The 25,575-nt window shown below is 39.1% G+C and overlaps 1 protein-coding gene across 1 annotated transcript in view; it reads right to left on the minus strand.

Annotated features, from left to right (window-relative positions):
- The window catches only part of xrn2 (5'-3' exoribonuclease 2), a 42,738-nt gene that overhangs the window by 11,398 nt on the left and 5,765 nt on the right, over positions 1-25,575 (minus strand). The window contains exons 12-28 of the mRNA XM_080883851.1: positions 24,970-25,027; positions 24,652-24,759; positions 24,479-24,523; positions 23,774-23,905; positions 23,105-23,149; positions 21,197-21,291; positions 18,243-18,378; positions 12,524-12,631; positions 11,743-11,832; positions 11,557-11,629; positions 11,096-11,179; positions 10,465-10,562; positions 8,372-8,451; positions 8,186-8,242; positions 6,775-6,843; positions 5,525-5,653; positions 2,615-2,733 (exon numbers count right to left, since the gene is read on the minus strand). Coding sequence (XP_080739977.1) covers positions 2,615-2,733; positions 5,525-5,653; positions 6,775-6,843; positions 8,186-8,242; positions 8,372-8,451; positions 10,465-10,562; positions 11,096-11,179; positions 11,557-11,629; positions 11,743-11,832; positions 12,524-12,631; positions 18,243-18,378; positions 21,197-21,291; positions 23,105-23,149; positions 23,774-23,905; positions 24,479-24,523; positions 24,652-24,759; positions 24,970-25,027 — 1,526 coding nt within the window. The remainder of the gene's footprint in view (positions 1-2,614; positions 2,734-5,524; positions 5,654-6,774; positions 6,844-8,185; positions 8,243-8,371; positions 8,452-10,464; positions 10,563-11,095; positions 11,180-11,556; positions 11,630-11,742; positions 11,833-12,523; positions 12,632-18,242; positions 18,379-21,196; positions 21,292-23,104; positions 23,150-23,773; positions 23,906-24,478; positions 24,524-24,651; positions 24,760-24,969; positions 25,028-25,575) is intronic.

A 25,575-nucleotide genomic window follows, 5' to 3' on the forward strand; every position in this document is an offset into this window, starting at 1 on the left:
TGGAGGAGAGCTGGCAGAGGACCGTGGGGCCAGGGCCGAGGCCGAGCACAGACCGTGATTAGGAGCTGGGAGACGGATTCTGCCTCCATATGTGACGAGCTGTTCAACTGCATGTGATGAACATAATCATATAACACAATTATTTGTGTCTCCGTTTGGCAGCTGCAGCGCCCAATTTCCTCAGAGTGAAATGGCAACGGTGTCCGTTCCAGATGTGACCTGATTAGTCAGTAACTACATCAGTCCATCGGTGGAAAATTAAGACGTCATTTTTAAGATCAATTACTTTTTTTATTCACAGCTGATTCGCTCAAAAACAACCTAGAAAAGATGCATCTTCCTCCTTTTTGTGCCATTTGGTACAAATAACCAATAAATTGCTTAAATAATCGTGACATGAATGGTTCACTGCAGCAGTCGCCGCCTTCTTCTGCCAGTTGAAAAAAGAAATTCAAAATGGCTTCATACACACATTTAATCCACTTTGAGGGACAACCATTTATAATGATGGCGATCAAAGATAGTCAGAGACGTTACTTGAAGAAGAAAAAGTTACTTAAAGAAGGCTCAAAACCAAAGAAAGAACCAACCACCAGCTGACCTAGAAAATATCACAGCCAATCGTGCCTGGCATAAAATGGATAATAATGGGAAAAAGAAAGTACAACTTCTTCCACTTCTATGGTTTAATGTATCAAAATTCATAACAAAGATCATCAATACATCATCAGATTAACACTGTTTTTCACTTAACAACTAAACCAAAATGCAGAAGCAGTCTGTGAAAGACGAATTCCACCCCATGATTAAGCAGCTTGTAGAAACACTTAGTGCTCGACCTAGTTCTGACCAAGCTTCAGCTGTCAGGCAGATGGCCTCACATTTGACTCTAAAATACTTTGGTATACAGAGGAGTTCAAAGTCGCCTCAATGACTGCAAGGTGCCCGAATCAACACCTCTGTGCTGACAGCTGCTGTGAGGTATTTGCAGGCCAAAGGACAGACCATAAGTCTTGTTTTTTGTTCAGATCACTCTGCTAAGATTCAAACACACTGCTTCTGTCATGTGCTGTTGTTCATCTAAGGTCTACAGATGAGACGTATGATATATTTAACAGACTGGATATGTAAAATCTTACAACTTAAAGAGGTCACACTTCCTTTTTAACATGACTACAGTTCTTTGAAATCCACCTGAAGAGGCATTTTACCTTTTGCTGAATATTTTAGCTTTTCTTCGTCTCTGCTAAAGGGATAAAAATGTTTAGAATAACAGGTGAATGTCAAAGCCTCGTGATGAAAGCTTTACGCTCTGTCATGAAAAGCAAGGCCGTCGGAATGTGCAAAGAAAAAGAGCATTCCAGAGAGGAACGCCAAAAGAAAGTTTACTGAATTTAATGGAGCAGGTACTGTTGGTGGGGGGTGCATTAAAGCAAAACATCTCAATCGATTTTTTGAGCTCAAGGTTACAGCAGCAAACTCAACAATTCACCCAATTTCAAACGCTCATCAGTGACCTTACAGCAGCAGTTTGATGAGGTCCACTTACTTTTGACCAAACTTTGATCTGAGTGTGTTGTCAGATTTACTCTCAGTGTGGTAAACTCAGATGTACATACTTTTAATTTTTAGATTAGAAAACTGTTGTTTATTTGTGTAGAGAAGGGATAAAGAAACGTTTTTAAAAAACTACATTTGAAAAATATTTGCACTTTCTTAATCAGAATGAATCCAAAATCTAAAATTAATCTAAAAAATGAAAATAAAGACTGAAATTTTTTAAATGCTCAAAGGTCACTTTTAAATTACTAAAATCACTTTATTCCTTTGGTAAAGTCACATTTGACCAAACTTTCCAGGATGCTTTGGATTTTTCGAGAATTTTAATAAAGAAAAAAAGTGCCATGAAGATTTTTGTCTTTATTTCTAAGTCTAAAATATTGTAATTATTATTTTTTTAAGAAGATCAAATTAATGGTAACAGGATAGGACAGGACGAAGCAGAAGTGCTGGACTATGAAACAGCATGTCCCCAATCCATGAACACGTTAAGAGTCTTGAGTGTAATGCATCTCACACTGTGTTTTACTTAAAAGAGGACTCTTACTGCAGGACTGGCTCTTTCGTCTGCCTACACAGTTGCTTTTTTGAGGCCTTGGATTGTTAAATTATAAAATGAGAGTCTATTTGGCTCCCCGGTATGGAATAAATTTTAATTAAACGTTCATCTATAATTTTATTTGCTTTTATATTGATGCAAACAGCCTTAAATACATCATTCTGAATCAAACTGAATTTTGTGAACTATTTATGAACCAGAAATGTTCCATCTTCATATTGAGGATATTTTTTTTTTAAGATAGTGGCCATTCGAGGGGGCTTTAAAGATGATTCAGGGGGCTTAAGGTTAGGGCTGCGGTTTTCAAACTTGTGAGGCTTTGACAAAAACTGTGAGACAAAGTTAAATGGATGTTTGCTGGTGGGGTTGCTAATGCGCCAACCCTTGTTTCTGTAAAATTCATTGTGGATTCTTTTTTTATGTTCGGTTAAACACTGAGTAGGGCAAAAATAAGGCCTTGCATTACATCAGTGTGTGTTTGTGTGTGTGTCTTACGTTGAAAAGACTGGTGGCCACCGCTGTGTGAAGGTCGGTAGCCTCCTTGGTTGTAGCTGCTTGGCGGTGGAGTGCTGCTGTATTGTCCTCCACCTTGTTGGCTTCTGTTCAGATTGTGGCTGAAGAGAGAAGAAGAAGCTATGATGTTAAAAACTAATTTAGAAATAAAGAAAGTTCCATTGTAACCTTTACACACACCCGGTATTAACCCTAATGTCTGGGCAGTGTCTGGAGACTGAAGTGGGTAAAAATGGTCTGAATATGCTGAATATAAAACAAAGGAAGAAGATTGCTGGTTTCAGCTTTTTAGTCTTAGCATTACTCATCAATTATGTTTGATAACACTGTTTTTTTATTTAAATGCAGGATAGAAGATAGAAGAGAAGAGCAAATGCCAGAGTAACATTGAATTACTTTTAAACTTTCCACCCTACCTGGGCACACTTTTCATAGTACCAGGTTGGATCCCCTTTTGCTGTCAGAACCATCTTAGTTCTTTGTGGCACAGATTCAACAAGGTGCCGAAAACGTTGCTCAGAGGTTTTGGTCCATATTAAAATGACAGCATCGAACAGTTACTGAACATCTGTCGGCTGCACATCCATGATATCAATCTGCTGTTCCAACGCATCCCAAAGGTGCTCTATCGACCTGAGATCTGGTGACCGATTCATTCATCTGGTCATAAAGGGATGAACATGCTGAGCAACAACACAGATTCAGGCTGGGCATTTAAATGCTTTTGTACTAAGGGGCCCGGCTTTGCTGTACCAATAAATTCCTCATACCATTACACCAGCAGCAGTCTGCCCTGTTGATACCAGGCAGGATGGACCCATGCTTTCATGCTGTTTATGCCAAATTCTGATGTCCCTATCTGAATGTGGCAGGAGAAATCGAGACTCATCAGACCAGGCAACTTTTTTTCCCCCCCCAGTTTTCTGTTGTCCAGTTTTGATGAGTCAGTGTGACAGTTGTGGCATTTGGTGAGGTTGTTGTTGTATTTTGCAAACCTACTGTTCCTTTAACTGTTTAAAAAAGAAAATGAGTTGACTGATCAATTAATCAATAAGGCAATGTAGAATCAGGCACATGCCATCACTTCATACTGTAATAAGCTGATACCTTAAAACCCTGAAAATGATTCAGGAATCATCCCCAATGTTGGAGGGGGAACAATTTCAGGATCACAGGAAAAAGGAAAACACAAGGAAGCATGAAAGGCATTAAAAGCAGGATTGACTGATTGATTGACTGGTTGATAGCTGGATGGACAATGTCGTCTCATGGTGGTAAAATTATCTTTACTCCCTGCACATCCACAAAAAGGCAAAAAACAAACCAAACCAAAGCACTTAACACATAAGGGTTAAATGATTCAGTGAGCTATTCTGCCCGGCCTTTTTCCACACAAGAGCCTGTGTCCTACCAGAAATGTCATATGACCTCTGGCCTCTTCCTAAACTGAACACACACCCATAACTGCACAATTTAAAAATCAAAGCAATAAAAAAAAATTCATTTCCTTCAGGTTTTCCTGCTCGCCATCCTGCTCGCACCTGCCCGTGTGGTGCCATCAAGGCACATAACGGCCTGAATCACTGAATTAACGACTTACTTTAGCAGGGGGAAAAAAAAAAAGGGGGGGGGGGGGAAGGAATATATTATGTTTCTTCAAATCTGTGCATAATTAATTCCCACAGTCGGGCCGTGCCAGATGTTCAATTATTCACATTTCCTTAATGATAATATCAATGTGTGGAGAAGAGAGCTTAGATCATAATCAAGGATGGCTGGTTAATGGGGGCCACTGTGGGGGGGAGGCAGTAAACATTTAAATACATCTTTGTTTTTAAAAATACTTAAAACTACTGTACTGAGTCACGGCAGACAGACTTGGATGCTTTAAAATGATCTCATCACACAGAGCGAGGAGCTTCAGAGACAGGTGTATTTACCGAAGTTGATCAAACCACCGATGACCCATGAAAAAAGTTTCAGGATGCAAAGTTCTATTAAAAAGGCATCACTGTTTGCTGTTCAAAATAAAAGCATGGAAAAATACTCTGTAACCGAGATATGGTTATGCACTGCTTGTAAAAAAACAAAACAAAAACCCTGTCATCACAGTATAATACAAAACCTGTAACTCCAGCTAAACCATTGCTCTCTCCTCATCTCTCCTGACCCATTTTTCTCCAATTTGCTTTTTGCTAATGTCCTCATCAGTGCTGGGAGAATTCAGGCTCATTCAGGTCGCACACACAGTCCAGCTCCAGGTTTGCTGTGTCTCTCAGCACAGTCTCAAAAGTGGGAAGGAAATATCAGGAGAGCAGGACTATATCTTGCTCATCTCTGTACGGAGGAACAGGAAGAGCCCTGCAACATGGCGGCCAGGAACAGACTCCCTGAGGGTAGCATAACGGACAGGTCCACCACTACTGCCCCATTCTCTTTGTAAATGAGAGCAAGTTCACAATGAACACACGTAACACGTGTGAAAAAGCCGGGAGATGCCATTGTGAACATTATACCAGCCGCAACATCCCCCAGAATGACCAGTTTGGCAGTGGGTCTGTGGTCTGGGGAGATGTATCCTTGGAGTGTAGAGGGCCTCCATTATCCTGACTGAGATTCTCATCATATATGAATAAGGAATGCAGCACTGTACAACTGTTGTCCTCACACCTACCGATTTCTGGACTAACCGGGGCCTGTTAGGAAGTGTGAACAAACGACCCAACAGCAGTCCTGATTTGCCTGACTGAGGTGAATGCGAGAATGGAAAGAGTCTGAACCATTTTCACTCGAAATTCAGGAAAACAGGAATGTTCTACTTTTTTTTTTTTTTTTTTTTTTTTTTTACTGGTTTTAACATTGATTATATTAAAAATGTAAATATGAACATACCCCAGAGCCCTGAAGCCAGACTGGTCCAGGTGAGCCTGCTGCCTGTTTGGGTTGAAACCCAGCTGAGGCCTCCAAGATTGCCCATTGCCTCTCACCCAGTCCTCGGGTTTCAGAACCTTACTGGGAATCCTGAAAGACAGTATTATGATGTGAAAAAGGTTTCCTTTTATTGACATATATGAGAGGGGGAAGGGTGCCATCGTGTTTACCTGAAACCCTCAAATCTATCAGTGATGCCTTTTTAGAAAAAAAAATAATAATCCAGGTCTCAACACCACTGAAATACTGCCAGTGAATTGTAGGAGGACTCGTATTTGATGAAGGTCTTGTATTTTTACCCACAAACTTTGTGATTGTGATCTTAGTGCAGTTCTGTATTTTCCAGAAACAAAAAAACCAATTTTTTTTCTCCTTTACTCCACCTGAGTTTACCGCCTCTGTCACAGCTGAAAATACACTTTTTTACTGCTCTTGTTGACAAAAGTGGATGAATCTGTGTCTGTGACACAGTGTTGCTCTCTCATTTTCACAGTTTCAAGTCATGCCGGAGAACTTCAGAAGTGGAGGATTTAGTCTGCAAAGGTTTTTTTTTTTTTTTTACTTTTTAAAACAGCCTCTGTGTTCTTCCTGACTCTGACTTCCTGCATCACTCTGGTATACGCTGATTGAGCAAGATCAGCTCCGGTGCCCAGTGTCAAAGGTCTCAAAGCACTTGCACAGTCGAGTCCTGCAACATCATTGTGTCTTTTCTCCATCGTTTTCTGCAGTGTTAACATCTGCCCGCTTTCTTCCAGGAGCTTCCTTTAATATGAAGACACTGACTAGGCCAATTCTGTACTGAATAAGCCTTGAAACTGGGGATTCACATCATAAACCCAACTTGGAAGTTTTTTTTTACGGTTATATATTAACGGTGCTCTGAAATCTTTTTTCCATAGACTCCAATAGAACTAACTGCCTTTCTGCAAACAGAGCCACAACATGTTGTAACGATTTATATAATTTCTAGGAACAAACGGACCTAAAGGATGCTGAGAGCCTGAGACAAATCAGACATTCACAACCTATTGAGAAATGAATCAAAGCGTACTTGGTCTTTTCATGGAATTGTTACAATAAGAAAAATATATGAATGCTGTATTCTTTAGGAATTACAAGGGCAAATGAAAAAACTATTTCTGCACCTGAAATGAATAAAGCCTTTAATGTTCAACCAGGAATTCATGAGATAAATGCAGAAAAATCCTCACTTTGCTCCAGGCAGGAGGACCGCCTTGAACACAAAGCCATCTGGATACTGGGGATCCTTGAACTTCACTCTGGAAAGAAAATGAAAATCATTTGCAACTGACCACAACAAGAGTTCCATTAGCTCATACTTTAAAGCAAGAATTTCAGAGAAGCAAAATAAATCTGCGCCTCAACACAGAGATCCTGAGACCATGATGGTTCAAATGTTGTCATTTTCTTCTTAACCTCCTTCGCTCAGTCATTTTCAACACGTGCCCAAATGTCTTTTCATCCTTGAAGAATGGCTCATATTACAGTAATGAAAGGGGGGATGGTGCGTACACAGCTCAAAACTATGTGCTGTCAAACAGCTTTGAGCACCAATGGAAACATGACGACGTCAGTGAAGCTTGTAATAAAAGCGATAAGAAAAAAAAAGACTAATCTGGGATGGTCTGTCATAACGTCCATCAGAATCAGCTTTTTTAGCTTATTTTTGGAAGTGGATGCAACAGTTTGTCATGTTTTTTTGTGCGACATCTGTGTTAAAGTTGGGATTCAACTCAAAACAGATTTTTAAAAAATAAAATATTTTCTCATCTAAATTTTTCAGGTCATCCAATTTGGGCTACTTGTAGACAACAGATATCAACTCTTGTTTCCAAAAGATTTCACCACTGCTGATGAGAATCTGGCCTCCAACTTTGACTCCAAATGGCAGTTTTCAGTGGACGAGTCAGTGGTGTTGAAGCCCAAAGGAAATGCATAAGGTCAGAAAGTCAGCAGTGAGACCAGGACCTTCCTTTTTACGTATCAGATTATCAGGGATGCCCAATTCCAATGCATTGTAATAGACAAATATTTGCTCTATTCCTATGCTGCACATGTTTACTCCATTTGTCTCAATATGACTTCCCTTTTTTCAGTAAAACTTAATTAAAGGGTTGTGGGTTTGATACCATAAAGATCAGCATGCACTGCAGATGCAGAATTGGACTTTCAGAGAGGGAAGTGGAGAAAAGAAAGAAAAATAAAAACAGCAGGAATGTCTGATACAGTCCAGAAGGGCACAAGCAGACAAGCCTGAAGCGGACATCAGCCAAATTCAAATCAGGGAAGGTTTTTGCTTTTTATAAGTATAGTTGTGGAATTTTTATACAAAGGGATTAAACAGGAAAAAAAACGACATGACCATGAATAATTAAAGACACCTCATGTGTGAACTTTCACCAAGAAATATGTAAAAAAAAAAAAAATTACACAAATCTGAACATTTTACTGCAATTGTAAAGGCGTTTCCTGTTCTTTGTTCGCCTCCAGCCATACTTGACATCATCGTCATTGTTGGTGGAATTTTAAGTTAAATCCAATGAGTCTTCCCAACATGTACAGTAAATATCAATGCTACAAAAAATGTTTGTGTTGACTTACCCGATTGCAGTGTTCTGTGAAATATCTCGCAGCACTGGAACAGGCGACCTCACCGTACTGCAGGATAACCACAAACAAATACATGAGGCAGATGTCACATTTACCCAGCTCGTCTTCCGTTGGCTTAGAGCGGTGGCAACATGGCACAAGAGGCAGAGAAATGAGAATAAAGTCGGTGTTCCTTACTTATCTGGTAGAATAGGGTCGTCATCGAGATTTAGTCTACCTTGGATTCCATGGCACAGCTCTGCAGGGATCTCAGTGTCCTGATGGAGATAAAGCTGCAGTTTGTATCCACAAACAAATGATGGTTTAATGCAGCAACACTCTATTATTATGCTTCCTCTGATCTTCTTAGGTCATGGACATAAAAGAAGAAAAAAAAAACTAAACCATCTAAAGCGCAGACAATTACTTCAAGTTGTGTTTGTCCTGCTAGCAAAAATTCTATAGCATCTTTTTAAAGAAGTTGTTTTAAAATACCATCATCTAGAAAATATTTGAGCTCCAAATAAATTCTTGAGGGTAAATATCTGGTACTATGACTCTGTGAATACATTACACATATTCTAAACTAGTGTCACCTGCCTTGTATATGAGCAGCAGCAAATAAAACGTCAGTCCTCTACCTGAAAAACTGCTTTCTACGGGTCTCCAAATCTGCCGTTAGAGATCACACATCCAAATATCCACATTCTATGTTGACTTGAGTCCACACTCAAAGCCATAGTACCAGAAATTTACCCTAAAAATGTGAAGGACCTACTTCAAGTAGTTTTATAGATAATGGAATTTTAAAATGGACCCTCAAAAAAAAAAAAAAAAAAAAAAAAGAAAAAGAAAAAAAAAAAGGAATTTTTGTGGCCAAAACTGTGATGGTCAGGTGGGAAGATTTTTCCTTATAAACTGCATGTCTGCACAGGAGGTTTTTGTCAAATGTTTTTCAGTAGTTCATCTCATCCTCATCTGACAGTTTTATTTATTTATCAAATCTGTACCTGTCGTCTAGACGGGCTACGTAAAAGTTCAAGTTCATGTAACTGCAGGAGAAGAGGGTCCTCTGAGGTGAAGGCTTTTCTCTCGTGGAACGCAGCGATAAATAAAACCTGCATTATTCTTTCAGTCAGACTGCGAGGCCTCTGAAACTCTGAATCCTCTAGATGAACTAATTTTCCTTCACATCAAATTCATTTCATCGCTGAAAGCAAAGCACACAGAAGCTTGCTTGACTGTTCAGATGCACTCATTAAGAAGTATTTACCCAGCAAGTCTACGCATCGATTGCTTCGGTTTGCAAATGCATAATCAGTGAGACTAAACTCAAAGCGGGCGACACCTGCACAGCTTCAACGCACATCTGCAGCACAGTGACGCGGCAGCATATCAAAGTTTGAGTCGCAGAAGAAGAAGACTGTTATTACAGACGCAAACCAGCTGACTCTGTGTGTTTCTGTCTAGCTATCTTTGTGAGGACCGAAATCTGCAAAAAAAAAGTTTCATTTAGTTGACTTTCATAGAAGTTTTTATTGCACGGTCCTAGGGGCCGTGAAATTGCTGTTGAACTTATCTGCTCCTCTTCCTCCATGGTCCTCTTCGCATATACTGTATCTGATCCCTGTGACTGACACACTCACCCGTCCTCACAAGTTTAAAGGCCTCTTTGAGGCTCAAAATGTGGTTTTAGTGTCAGAGTTACAATTGGGTTATGGTTAGGTTTAGGGTTAGGCATTCATTTTCATTTTTAATGGTTAGGGTAAGGGGCTAGGAAAACCATTATGTCAATGAAGGTCCTCACTAAGATAGCTGAACAGGGTTGTGTGTGTGTGTGTCACGATAACACTGAGCTAAGAGTTTCCTTTGAATTGAAGTTAAAGTTAAGGTTTTTTATTAATTTATTTTATTTAACTTTTCATTTATTTACTGACACATTTTCACTGCATTATTTGTTCACGTTTCCTCTTTTATTATAATTATGTCTCTATTCTTTCACATTACCTGCCTTTATGTTTAGCTTTCATTTATTTATTTTTTTTAGCTCCAGTGTTTCTGTATGATGTCTGGGTGTCTATATCCATGTATAGGTCATGCTGCAGGGATGGAGGGGTGATGAGAGGGTGTAGTCAAGGAGATGCATGTGTGTATTTTTGTTTATTTTCCGTTTTTAATGTGTACAGCACTTTGAGTTGAATCTTTATTGTATGAAAAGAGGTAAATAAATAAAGTTTTGATTGATTGATTTGACTGAAGTGAATGCTTACTGACGGCGTCGGGTTTCTTACCTCGTTAGATTCTGTGCGATACAGTTCATGGATGAAGTCAAAGAGTGGGTGAGACTTCCCCAGAAACAACACGTCACTTCCCAGGCTGTTTCTCCTCTCTGAAACAGAGCACAGAAAGCAGGTGTGGTCAGAAAGGAGAGAAAAAACAAGAGTTCACAAACTGCTACCCTGCTCACACAGGTCTGAGTGTAAACGGGAGAGAAGCCCATGATTAGAAAACAGAAAAATAAAGAGATAAATGACCACATTTATGTCAGAACAATGATAAGAAAGGTGAATATGGGTTCTACTGCAAACTGTACGTTGTGGGGATGATGACTGAAAAAAATAATATCTGCATATATATGCAAATACATAAAACGCACCTGTCTGACTATAACACAGTTCTTTAGACCCTTTAACCCTTTATCCAAACATGGAGAGGAGCAGAGATGGCAGCACTGCAACCCTTTAACATTTTGACACTACAGCCAACCCCAGCTATTGGAGTGCTTTGTTACTGCATTATGGTGATAATGTCAGAATTACAAACATAAAGTGAGTTTTACATCAAACACCTTTATCACAGAAGGTAAAGTTCACCGAAAGAGAAATCCAGATGTTACATTTGATACAATGGGCTTTTACTCACTTTCCTCAGGAGTGAGGTCGGGGTAAACATCAGCCAAAGCCGCCCTCAGCCGACGTTCATCCACAAAAGGCAACAAGGCAACACCTATGAAAGTAGCACCATGATATAAAACAAGTGCACTTACAGTAATAAATAGTGTAATCATGTAATAGTACAGTATTACATTCTCTAAATCAGTTTTTAATGTGTACTCAGGTTATATCTTCTCCTTTTTAAAACTTTTATTCTGAAGTCAAAGCCTCTATATTCCCGCACTGAAACATTTTTTAAGTTTCTGCTGTTTGCACAGGGAATTTGAGCCCTTCATACCAAAATGAGCCGCATAGTTAATATCAAATAAAAAAGTGTGTCGAATGAAACGTTGGCTTAAAAATATATTTCCATTTATTAACAATAAAGATTAAACAAAAACAGCTGTAATAAATCTCTCTGTCCACATTATTTAAATGTCACAGACTCACCCTGCCAGGCGTATTTCTTGCCGTTTAGATCAATGGCAAAGTCATCGGGGTAAAAGTCGATGATCGAGGAATCCTGCATCAAAGGAAGCGATTTAGTAAAACTCAAAAAGACACTGGCACAACTACCACAACTAAAAAGATCAGAGAGCAGCAATACTGCTGAGCCGTTTCATGCCTGAAACTTACCGGACTGCTCATGAGGTTCCTCCATGTTGGTGGCAGGAAGTTACCGCTGGCGGCAGGAAACACTCCCATCAGCTGCTCCAGTGGCTTGAACTGCACAAAACACCCACCAAACAGTCATGTCTGTTGATTAAACCCTGAAGATCGGACGCTGTAGTGTGCGATGCTGCCGTATGATTCACAGTTGTGCGCTGGTGTGTCTTGCATTGCTTTGACATGATCAGTTGATCAAGTTGGATTTAAGTTTGTTTGTTTTTGCCTTGTCTGTTCCACACAAAGTTCCCGCCAGAGTGAACGTTATATTACATTCAGCAGATGATGAGATAATTGAATTATTCCAGCACTTTCTTAATACGACTTCCTTTTTTTCCACCCTTTTGTTACATCTCCCAACTTTTTTAAGACCTATCAAATTCAAAAGGAACTGGTATTGGTTGTATAATTATAGATTTTCTCAGTTTAAACCTTTGATGTGTTTTCCTTGTTCTACTGTTGTTCATTGTGTTATGTTTTAACTTTCATTTCATAACGCCAGCTTAATACTTAGGGAAGACCAACAGGTCAACTGAGGTGAACTTTTACGGTGTTTTAGTGAATTTCTTTAATAACTTGAGCTGCTATCAGTGGCTTTACAAGCAACAAGCTATAGCAGCCTTTAGTTTAAAGGAACATGACTGATTCAACACACTTTCAGATTTCACTGCAGGAAAAACAACATTTCTCACTGAAAAGTCACAGAGAGAAAGATTGAGAATGAGGAGGAGAGAAATAAATCCATTCTTACTGGTTTGGTGTCCTTCTCAAAGTCTGAGAACATGTCTTTGATGTCTTTGAAGTCAGAGGCGAACGGTGCGTAGTGGAACGGGAAGTACCACTTCCAAGAAGCACAGCCCTGCAAATCAACGAGTAAACAATTCCAATCAACAACTTAGCTCTGAGCTTAAGATCAGTTAATGGGGCCAATGTTTGACTGAAAAAAGAAGCTTGTTGCATATAAAGTAATTAAATGTATGTAATTACATATAAAGTAATTAAGTGTGATGCTGGTGCACACATGGAAGTTATTCACAAATATGAAGAAGGATCCACATCTCACCAGTGGAGTTCTTAGTGGCTTTATCCCTTACCTGGATAATAAATTTGCTTTATGTTCACTTTACAATAATAAAAATACAGGAAAAAATCCAAAAATCAACACATTTCAGTCACTCACATTAGGCATAACTCTCATAAAATCTGGTGACTCATTTTCTGCTCAGTTTAATCATTGGTGTTAGTTTATTGTTGTTCATTCAGCATTAGCTCGTTTGGCACGATATCAACTCAAGCACCCAGATGAGGGGGAAAAAGAAATTAAAAGCAACTTCGAAATGGAAGCAGAAAGCTTTTCTCTGCCCTTTTTCTTTAGCAGCACTAAGCTTAAAATCCAATCTGACCAGTCTAAGGTGGCAGTGCTGACATTTTAAACCTTTCACTGAATCCTCAGGCAGCTTTTGCTTTTTATTCAAACTTTCTACACTTTCAGACATGCCAGATTATTTTTTTTTAGTTTTTTTTTTTTTTGGCTTGATGGTTAAACAACAAGAATGAGGGGGAAAAAAACTAAAACTAGACTGTAGTTCAAACCATGATGCCTCTGAGGGAAAGAAAATAAATAAATCTCTCCCACACCTGCTGAGAGGCTCTTGCATCTAAAATGTAATCACCTTCCTCTGTTCTGTGTTTCAGAAATGTTTGCTGACAAAGAAGAAAAAAAGCTCTGGGGAAAGAAAAAAAAAAAAAAAAGTCGTCACCATGCAGTTGGACCACTTATCCTTCCTGAGCAAACATGCCTCGCACCAAAGAACAACCTTCACTTCCCACAATCCACCTTTGAGAAAACGAGGTCCTCCGGTAAATCCACCAATCCTCGCATCTCAGCCAATCTCAGCTTTAAAGCCCAGCACTCTATTATTAAAGGTGGTCATTCAAATGATAATACGGTCCTTTTACCATGATAAAAGGCAGAGGAGGCTCTGATCGCCACATTCGGACGATCGGACAGATCATTTATGGTAATATGGCAAAATGTTTTGTCTCAAGGACTCGGTTCATTTGTGGCAGAGGCTGGCAGGGTCAAAGATCACGAACTGCAGCAACAAGGGGGGGGGGGGGGGGGAATATGAAAAAAAAAAAATTTATATATATATATATATATATATATATATATATATATACACACACATATACACACTTACTGTCCTGACTCAGAACAGCTGACAACAGGAAGTGAAAGTTGTTACCTCAATATGTTATTAAGTACATGAAGGAGCCACAGATTCAACATACACAGACCTTTCAGTTTAAATATATAAATGGGTGATTTATTCACACTGTGTTCACATTAGTGAGTCAAATAATCAAAAATGCATTAACAGATCTTTTTTTTTTTTTTTAAATAAACTGAATTTACTGATTTAAAATCCACATGTTGAAAAGAAAACTATTTTATGACATTTCACTAAAATTATTTGGGAGGCACTGAAATATCCACAAAATATCATTTGTTCACTGGTTATTAACATCCACATTGAGCGATGTATGATTTGTTTCTGAAACTGGAAAGCAGACATCTGTAAAAATGTGGGACATTTATTCATGTAACCATTTTAAAATTTGATATTTCATTGGTTCATAATCTGTGCATGTTTAACGACTGCGAGTATGAAAGTACGTCTGAATTGGTTGACTTAGGATCCAGTTACTATCCAGCTGCTCAAGTTTTTTGTTATTTCTTAAACAAAACCCAATAAAAATACTGAAGAAAAATGACAGATGACTTAAGATTACAGTAATATTACCCCAGTGATTGCCAAAGTTTTTAAACAAACATTTTAAATTGATCATCTCCATTTAAAGTTATAAGAACAACAAAACTCGCGCTGTATAATTATCACCACTGATGAGCAACATTAAATCCTTAAAGAGATTTGAAATGTGTCAGGGCTCACCACAAACATTCTGCTTATATTTATTTTTCAATATGCGCTCATTAGATAACTTTCATATGGTTTGTTTTTTGTCACAATGCTGGGAACACTCGGGTCCATCAGCCATGAAATGTAGAGAAATCAGGAAACAGCTCAACCTTCTTTAAACTGAAGAAATAAAGCTCAGTTTCCATTCAGCCTGAAATAAAATAACATTTTTGGACACAGGTTTCTCCCTTCGTTGACTTTTACCCCGACAACTTTGCCCTTCAAAATTGCCTGTCAGTCCTGTAATGCTATAGAGCCCATTAACATCTGCATGCACCGCCGCAAATTACAATAAAAATACTAAAAAGGCAAATCACCAGTGTCAACAAAGCATGAACATTCAAACTGCCATTAGAGAACAGCCTGCTAGTTGGAAAACTGTCATTTGCGGCCATTCGGTTGTAAAGAAATGAATTATTGGCAGAGGAGACCTTTTCTGTACATCCAACAGATTACTGGAGGAAAAAAAAAATTAGTTTTTTGCCCTTATGATGAAAAGCAGAGACAGAACGGGGATAAACTGAGCTCTGTCTTCCCCGATCACTTGGTGAGGTGTGCGTGATCTTAACTCAGTCAGTGGCGAGGAGAAACGTGAATGTGTGGCAGCGAAGAGCAGACACGTCTCCGTCCGTCGAGGGCCCGCTAATGAATTCACTCAGAGCGGCCCCCTGAGACGGGCTTTGGATTGGCGAGCGTGTGGAGTCGACAGAGTGTGCATACGAGGAGAGCACAATCAGCCAGGACAAATCCCCCCCGGCTCAGCGCCCTGGCTCTCCTGGAGAGGGACCCCAGCTGATTATTTCATTTCAACATAAAGATCAATATTTTACAACACTACAATGATTCGTGTATAATCACACTGCAAACAACAGCAGCAGATCTCAGTGTTAGATGAGCACGAGTTTATTTCGTGTAAATAAGTAAAACTAAAATAAAAACATAGTAAATAATAATAAAAGTGAGAGTCATTCATGTCGGAAGGCTTCATCTAAATGCAACGAAACACATATCAGTCCCTGGGTTAATTCACTTGTGAGGAGGATTTATCAGAGGACCTTGTTACCTCAGAGGTGAGTTGTGGGAAGTAAAGTTCGCATTTCTGTGTCAGACATGTTTGTTCAGCAACAGTAAGTGTACCGACTCCTCATTAAGGTTTTGGTTTACTTCCTATCAGGTGTGTGGTCAGGCAGGATTAAAGATCAAGCTGTAGCGATCTTTTATTTTCATGTTTTCAATCATCACACAACATTTTTCCTCCGAGTCCTATTCAAATGCAAATCATCTTCAAAAACAACAAGCAAGTGGTTCTGATCTGATTCTACTCATTTCCATATTTTGATTCTTGGACTCTACTAGAGTAGCTTTGCATAATTCACAGTTCAGAATAGTCCTTATTCTTATTGTTCCAATCAGTTTAGCCTCTGACATTTTAGCTCCCCTCCCTTAAACTAACTTCTTCTCACTGGCTGCTCCGTATAAACAAAAGGTTTGAACCACATTAAGGATATCCTCTCTCTGACTTCACGCAAGACCACAAGTAGTTAAAGAAATGAAACAGAGCAGTCAGACCAGTCTGAAGACTGAGCTTTAGGCTCTCCAACACACTATTAAAACTTTGGAAGGACAAATGCTCTTCCTTGAGGAAGAAACATGGTTAGAAAAGAAATTGTTATCAGAGATCACTTAACAGTTTGGTGAAATCAAATAGACTAAAAATAAATCAGAAGCACTCACGGCTGTATTACTAAAAGTAAGAGCATTTCCACATATGAATAGGCCTCACGGTGTTGGGACTAAACACGTGTACCCTTAAGAAAACCAGCTATCAGTGAAGCTAATTGTTAAACAGGTTCAAATCTTTTAGGAAGCATAAAGACTGAACCCAGGTCATGTGGTCTAATAAGCCCAGATACACCCGGATTTAGAGTGACAGGAACATCACAGTGAGAAGAACATCAAATTAAGTTAAGCACATGCCTAGCAGCAACAATACAAGCAAGTGAAGGCAGTTTTATCAGTTGCTTACATCAAGGCTCAGCAATGTTAGTTTCCTAAATAATTATGTCATGTGAACACCTGAATATACTGAACAACCAGGTTTTACCATCAATGGACATTTCACAGGGCATGAAGCTCGTTTCCACATAGACCTGGAGAAGACTTCACACAACTAGGCTGCCTCTCCCACTACCTCTACAAGCTTGTGGTGAAAAATGAAAGCAACTTATCTTTAATGTCCAGCAGGGGGCAACTCCTTTCACTGCATGAACAACTCCTGTTGTATCCAGATCTACAGGAAAGTGTCCCTCCTGCACACTTTGTTTATGACTTCAGCAAAGTCCCTTCTGGTTAGCTGATGCTCTCAGCTGCTAGTTTAAAGTATACGTGAATTCATTTTGTGTATTTAAAGTAAAATCGAGGATACAGCAGAGGAAAAGCAAGTATCAACATGTAGTGCTCTTCTCAGTCAGATCCACCCATTTCCCGTAACTCAGGTTTCAGCAAGCAGCAACAAAATCCAGAATGATCAAATGCTTCAGAAACTAATGAGCGATACTTAACCCTGATGCATCGAGCAGGACAGAGACTCTCACTGTATGCTGAACACAATGACAAAGCTTTATATTCTATTCTATAAATGGCTTTATCCATGTTACTCAGTCGATGTACCTTACAGGTTCACCTTTACAGAGAATGTGAGGTTTCTGTGTCAAACACAGGTTCTGGTCGCGAAATGACAAGAAAAAGAAAAATAAGCATCCTTATCCTTTAGCTTCCCCTCAAAAACTTTAGTGATTTTCTCAGTCTTTGTTTGCACTGTTAGCACAAAGTTCTACTCTGTGCATCATTCACCTTAAATTTTTCCCCTCAGTGTCTACATGAAAGCTAAAATATCCAAAAGTTAGAATTCACCTTGTGGCAGCCACACTCTTGATTTAATTTTACGAAAGCTATCGTTAACTTTTGTTAGCAAGAACTTCATGTGATTAATCTTTTTACACATGTATAAATAAGACCTTAACTAAAAAAATGTTACAAAAAAAGAGAAAAAGAACTGCTGAAAGACGAGTATGTGGAAGTTCAAGGAGAGAAGCACTGCTCTGAAAAATAAACTCTTAACCTTACCAGCAATATTTGGGAACTTAACATAATTTGATTCTGTAACTCAGGAACAGGATCAGAAAGGTTGATGTTGTGCATAAATTCATCAAAAAAACGACTAAATACACCTGCCTCTCCATTTGTAAAGGTGGAAATTTAGCTTGGATCGTGGTATGTAATGAAAGCTCGGGGTTCAAAGTTCAAAGAAAACTATTAAACGGTTTCTAAAGCTAGCATCTGGGTGAAGTAAAGGCTTTATAAACCAGTGAGAATATGTTTCTCAGCAGGAAAAGAAAAACACGGGAAAAAAAAAAAAGAACACATCGCTGCTGAAGACATGCTCGTTTGTACACAGTACTGAACCCACCGTGTGACTTCAGTTACCTGGTAATAGTAGCGCAGTACCCAGCAGAGACCCTCCACGTACGACTGGACCACCTTCCGCCTGAAATCCTCATCTGTCGCGTCCACGTCAAACTTGTTCTTGTAGTACCTCTGCTTCCAGCCTTCCTCCCACAACCTGCAGGACACAAAGGGGTGGTCACACTCACTCAGAAGATTGAACTAACTTCTTAACCAACAGCACTAACCAAGAAAGACATTACACACAGGTCCAAACACTGAGATTTAAGTCATCTTACTGGAAACCACACTGTGGGGTTATTATTAAGTAATTTAGTCATCAGTCTCCTTAAGAATTCAAATGAATAATAATTAACAAGTATCTCTGTCAGCGTGCGTGCACAAATCAGTCTTAGCTAGTAGTAGTACAGCCAGAAAATGTGGCACGGGGAAGTTGATGGTAAGTGCTCTGCATTTTGTTTTGCTTGTTTTTCTTCCATCTTCCATCCATCAGAACAGTGTCAACTACCACAGCCAGTCAAATTTCATATTTACCAGTGGACTGTCCAAAAGGCCAGGAGATGACCTTTGGAGTAGTTAATTAGGCATCAACACCCACCTTCCCAACACTGACCTTTAAATAAAATCTCATTTGAGGGAATTCTGCCCAATGCAACATTTTGGGGGTTAAAATGTGGATTAATTTGCGCACAGCTCCAGACTTCCACTAACATGCTTTCATTCAACATCAGTAACATCTGTCTGAACCCCACCACCTCCAACAACTTCACAATGTCTAATTTTTTTTAGACTGCCCCCACCTGTACTGATGACCACACAAAAGCTTGATATCTCAGTTAGTAATAAAGATGGGAATATGGGAAATCAACTCCACTGGTACAAATACTGCCAATGGCCAAGAATTGCAAATCCATTGTTGATTATTGGCTGACATGACCAAATCTTTACAGTTTAGGTAAATCTGAACAACATATTCAAATAAATGGCTCATCTATAGGCTGAAAAACCAGCTGGAACAGTTCAACGGCTATGACTTCGCGGTAGATTTGGGGCGGCGATGCCGTTCTGCACACATAATCAGGGTCGTCCGGCATCTCCTCGGAGCGGCCTGCGGGAAGCTGCCGACTCCTGAGAGAAAAGCCTCCATGAATACCAATTTAGCCCGATGGATTTAGCAGCTCTGACGAGTGCGTCACAGAGGAATTTACTCGAACGCTCCTGCTTTCCATATTAATCACGTGCAGAGGGGAAGTGGGAGCTGTTCAGCAGAGCAGGGAGTGTGTACAAATGTGCGTACTAATATGTGTGTGTGTGCGCGCAGCGGAGATGGCAGAGAGTTAAAGAGCTTGTGGTGCAGCTCGGTGGCATTAATGAGCACGTCTCTCCTCTTCGGTTTGTTAAAGCGACCTTTGCTGACTGAAGTTCATCTGCACAGATTTATTTTTAAGGTGTTTTATTAACTGCACGCACGCAGTTCCCTGGGCATTCAAATTACAGGTTATTTGTGGTTATGAAGGAGCTTCCAGTTATAAACAGCTTCAAGAAAACTCGACAGACAGCAGCCGATTTACAATAATGATGAAATAAATGACTGACCTCATAAACAAATAATTTTGTTTTGCCTATTTTCTGGTCACCGTGTGAGCCCAGCAGAGACGCTAAATGTGCTGAGAAAGGAGCCAATGAGCAGCTTGTCTGACACGCCAGCTTTGTTACTTGCAGAGTATTATTCGGGTCGTGGCGGTTTGTAAAAGCAGGTTTAATTCAAGCATAGCTCTTTGGTGTGGGCACTTTGAGAGTTTGTACCTGAGAAGTCAGTGAAAGTTGTGTTATGAAACCTTGTTTTCACACCAAAATTAATTTATTGTGATTAACTTTACTTATAATTAACTTAAACTAAAAAATGTCTTGCTTACAAAGTTGTATGAGTTATTAAAATGATTAAAATGACATTTCTATGTGCTGTTGGGTTTCTTTAATCATAAAAAAAGAATAAACCCAGTAAGGCAGGGAGTCTTGACAGGCCTACAGCTGAAGTTTAAATTATGCCAAGCTTTAAATAAATATCTTTATTAATTCCACTGACAACCACTTTGGCTTTAAAGCCAAACATTCACTGACCTGTGTGCACATTCCTAATTGTAAATAAATACAGGGGGGAAAAAGTGTGTTGAGTCAAAAGAGGGGTGCCCAAATACACCATAAGTGTTCATCACGAGTGTTCAGGCTTACTGGAGCTGTATCCTCGGTTCTTTTTAATCTATATGTTGATGACTTATCAAAGAAGCTGAAAGTGGGTGGATGAATAGCAGCTTTCTAGTGAACCACATTATGTATGCAGATGATTTTGTGGTCTTTAGTCCTCTTTGCAGTGGTCTCCAGCAGCTCCTTCATATATGCTTTGCTTATGATGTGGAAAATGAGCAGAGCATAAGAGCGCTGTCATGATTAATAGAGCCAAAGAGGAGAAACGGGGGAAAAGATATCCTGAAATTAAACCGTCAGTCTGGAATCTAACTGTCTGCACTAAGATTTAAGACTAAATAAGACTTCGGATCAAATGATGGATGACGAAGATATTTATAGGAAGATAATGTATGCACAAGCTAACATCCTGCTGTAAATGTTTATTGCATATACAGGTAGGATGAAGAAGTCTATCTAGAAGATAGTGTACACCTCTGCATGTTGCATACCTGTGATGAACAAACTACAGGAACATGAGTTTATGGATATAATGAAAACATGAAGTAGTTACAGAAGAGAACAAGATGATATGGTGCACGTGAGAAGTTTGTTTGCTTGAATCGTTTAAAGGGGAACAATTTATTTGTAGGCTTATTAATTCTAAAAATGAAATTAATGCGGGTTAGCAAATAGAAGAAATTGGGGGAGATTCTGTATTCACTTTAGATTAAAACACAGTAATCCCACCCTTTGCTGTGAGCCCGCCCACCTAGTTTGTAAGGATTTACCTGACGTTGTCTTCAGGCTCCGGCTCGCTATCGCTGTCATCAGCTTTCCTCTTCACTCCCCTGCTGTCTGCACTGTCACTGGGACCTGCAGACGACTACCGAGGGTGATTAAACCCCAAAACAAACAAACACACACACACACACACACACACACACACACACACACACACACACACACACACACACACACACACACACACACACACACACACACACACTTAAAACCCTGACTGGACTACTTGAGCATGAGCAGAAGCACTTTCAAACACAACAGGTTAGCGGTCTTTCCTTTCACACAGCAGCAGTGTTGTAGTGTTTGCATTGAGCTTTAACAGTTCTGCCTGTGCAGACGGAAATCTTTAAATTCTCCCCAAAGAAACAGTTTCATTAAACCGGTGTGTCGCTGGAAATAGCAGAATATTTTAAAATTTCCTGAACAAGCTTTATGGTCACTGAGCTGTGCTCCACCGCAGTCGGCGTTCATTCTCGTTATCTGATACAATCTAAAGCGATTGCTTTGCATTTTAATATAACTCAAAACAAAAATAATTCCTGGACCATGTCTGTTTTAGTTACACAGGTCTAAGCTGGTAATATTACTCTTTCATTTGAAGAGAACAGATTCTCAGGTCACTAATGTAATACTTTTAAAAATCTCTTATCCAAGTACTAGTATAGTAGTACATTTGCATCAGTTTTAAAATGTATTATTCGACCAAGAGAAGCAACAAAATCTTTAAAAAGGAGAAGATTGAACTGATCAATATTTCCTGTAGTTCAAATGAAACGTGATTATTGGTTAATCGTTTTAAAAAAGGGTATATAAAAACTGCCTATCTATATATATATATATAGTAAATGCTGAGCATTATAACACCTTTCTGCTCACAATGAGTCGACTATATGCATTCACGTCAGGTAAAGCTGCTCCTGCATATACATGTGTATTGTCTGTGTTTGAAGGACACTGAATCCGCTGCCTTAGCTACAAGCTTTCCTTTTTTTTGCCCCCTTGAAGCCTTTGTACTCTTTTCATTCATGTGCTAATGTATGGTCGCCTATTGACAGCCGATAAAATTTAACGCTGCACGACGGCAGGAAATTTACCAACTTGGGAGACACTTTAGAATACAGACGCTGGCGTTTTGTTCAGTTCTGTTTTTTTGTTTTTTTTTTAAACAGGCTGCCATTTTCTCCAAATATAAATGATGGCAGAGAAGAAACGCACAAACTGACTGATAGAGCAGCATTTAAATCAAATTAATTTTTATATTTTGCTGATAGAAGAATCTCTACAGGGAAAAAAAAAAAAAAAAAAAAAGCCTTTTTCCCAATAACCTAAACAGCAGAATTAAAATCCCCCGAGTCCTTAACTGGGTGTTTTCCAGCCCCTGGAGGTGTAAACAGACACACACTTGAGAAGAAGAGGAGGAGAGAAGATTGTGAAGAGACTAAGAGATTATTCAGGGGATCGAAATGGTGAGGACACAAACTCTCCCGCGTGTCAGTGGTTTGGTTTCCTGTTGGTTATTTATGACTTGACACACTTTAAAACGATGCTGAACACAAAAACCAGCACCAAAAAAAAAAAAAAAAAAAAAAAAAAAAAAAAAATCACAACTCATATTGTGGTCAACTTAGGCACACAACTCTCAGTGTGACCTCCCACTTATATTCCACTTAAGAGGGGCAACCAATCAGAAGAAAGTTGGGTGTGGAGAAGAGCAAAGACGATTGTTTCAAAAGAGGATGAACAGAGGGGGCTCCACTGAGGCTCAGTATAAAGGAAATAATGATTATTTGGAAGCATAAATCCTGCACAGCTCGAGTCCAAGAACAAAAGGCATTGTGCTGAAAACTAACGCAGCGAGTCAATGTTAACACAGTGATATACAACTGCCAACTTACATTGCCTCCATTCTTCATCATGGCCTTCAAGGATTGAGCAGCACTCTGAGGGGAGAAAGGAAAAGGACTCCATGGCTCATTGCAATAAAATGTCAGGTTTCAAACAAAACAGTACAGGATACAATAATCACATGACTTATGGGTCCGTTATTCCTGCAATTCTCGACCTCGCAAATGGTGCCACACAGCAGGAGTGACGTCATATTTACTGGCTGCATTTTTGGTGTTATTTTGGCCTATTGCGCGCCTCTCACTCGTTGTAGCCTTGCACGGGTTGAAGAAACTTCCGTCTTGACTTCTTCTCCTGCTACACGAGCACACATGTGGTGGTTTGGTCTGAGTGGCGACACCCATCACTCAGAGTAATGCAAAGAGTACTCGCGCCCTCAGTGTTGGTATAAATGGCACAGACCTGAGGTCTGATTGTGCCCAACAAAACCAATACTGAGTGTAACAGACCTCTATGAAAAACACAATGCTGGATATGACCACACCAAGTATGGATTGCTGGTCCAGCTTGGTGGTAACTCATATTTCTGAGAAAAATCTCAGAATGACAGATCACGACAACATTACGCAAGAATCAGTAAGAGTTTTGACAAACTGACCATCAGTACTTAAAGATTTTACACAAAACAAAACCAATCTGATAGAAACACCCAGCTTTACCATGTTTGACTGCATCCTCATGTCACAGGCCTGGTGCCGAGCATTCTGGACAGCCTCGGGTCGGTCTCTTCTCCCCAGGGCATGAGGGGCAAACTGACCCGTGGTCAGGTAGGCCGGGCCCTGCTGCTCCGCCTGCAGAAACATGGACAGAATATCTCAACTCAAGCCCATAACTGTAAGAATGCAACTATGAGAACTCAAAAATAAAACAGCATGTGTAGTTTCAAATAGTTTTAGGGAACATCAGGATGAGTGGAAATGCTAAGAGCAGCAGGCTCTCGATGACTGATCAGAAACGTGGCATGCCATAAGTAAAACAGAAACACTGTCACACTTTGACTTCTACTCTAGGCTTTGTTTTTGGGTGAAGTCGAATCACACCGATTAAATCAGCTTCATTTTAATTGCATGCTGTGTTTATAGCTTTATAGTGTCTTTAGTAACCATGAAAATGAGACTGATATAAACTTCTCCATCTGAGTTCAACTCGAACTAGAAAAGTATTTTTAAGTGATATCTGCTGATTAGGCAGAAAATGACACATTAGGTTTTCTGCCCCTTCGGAGGTGACTCTGCATTGAAAATAAAGGCTAAACTTTAGCAGCAGAAACACCTGAAAAGTTTACTTTATGGCACAACAAAGATCCTATATAGTAAATTTAAACTATAAAGCCAAAATATCAGCATCATTTTCATCATACTCACTTTCATTCTTTTTCTTTTCTCTTTGTTTCTTCTCTTAAAGTTTTCCTAAAGAAAGAAGATGACATCGTGAACGATAAAATAGATTCATAAAGAGCAGAAATACTCGAACATTTCCTCGTCTTCATCTCAGGTCTAAAAGACTAAATCTGAGGAGAGAAAGTTGTGAAAATCACCTCATCCTCTTTGCGTTTCTTGAAGATGTTGTCCTCAGCAACGCCCACAGCCTGCATGATCATCTCAACTCGCTCCAGGTTGACGTATCCGTTCTGTGTCAGGTAGCCCTGCAGAAGCACGTATGCACAGGGTGACTCTACACATTAAGTGCAATTGTTCAAAAACAATGATACCTATATCTATATATAACAATGATATCATTTTTCTTCCAGCGTTGGTTAAAACATTTGAAAAAAAAAAAAAAAAACACACACCAAACAAATAGAAAAACCCTGGACACTGCTGCCTGCAGAGCTCAGATAAATGATGACACTCACTCCAGTTTTGTGAACAACATCTTTGTAGATCCTGACCAGTCGATCTATCGCTCCCTCTCTGGGGGAAACAAACAAAACCATGAACCACAGATGCAAACAAACTCCTCAACTTTTATTTCATTAATAGGGATGGAAGACTGAACATACAAATCTCAAATCTTTTTTTATACAACAGAAAAAAACAAACACCTTCTGTATATTGCACAAACAAATAACAGCACAAAAAGCTTGAAAACTATACGAGTATGAAAAACACAATAAAGAAAATAATAATAGCGTTACAGTGGATACAGCACTTAATATAACATTTCTGACAGTTGATTAGCTATGAGATGAACTTGTGGCTTTGTAATTAGAGCCAATAATAAAAAAATAAATACATAAATACTCTCTCCAGGACATTTGTTAAATTTAATTATATTCATTTTAATTGTTTACATTTATATATTTAAATTTATTAAATAATTATTATTAAATGTAATTATTATTACATTTTTATTTATTTCACCAAATCTATTATTTAAATCACTTGATTTTTTATATTTATTTGAAAGGTTTTATTTATTTATTTATTAAGTGAAAAAACATGGATGGATTCTAATAAGC

This window comes from Rhamphochromis sp. 'chilingali' (assembly GCF_963969265.1).
Source record: "Rhamphochromis sp. 'chilingali' genome assembly, chromosome: 5".
Classification (NCBI taxonomy): Eukaryota; Metazoa; Chordata; class Actinopteri; order Cichliformes; family Cichlidae; genus Rhamphochromis; species Rhamphochromis sp. 'chilingali'.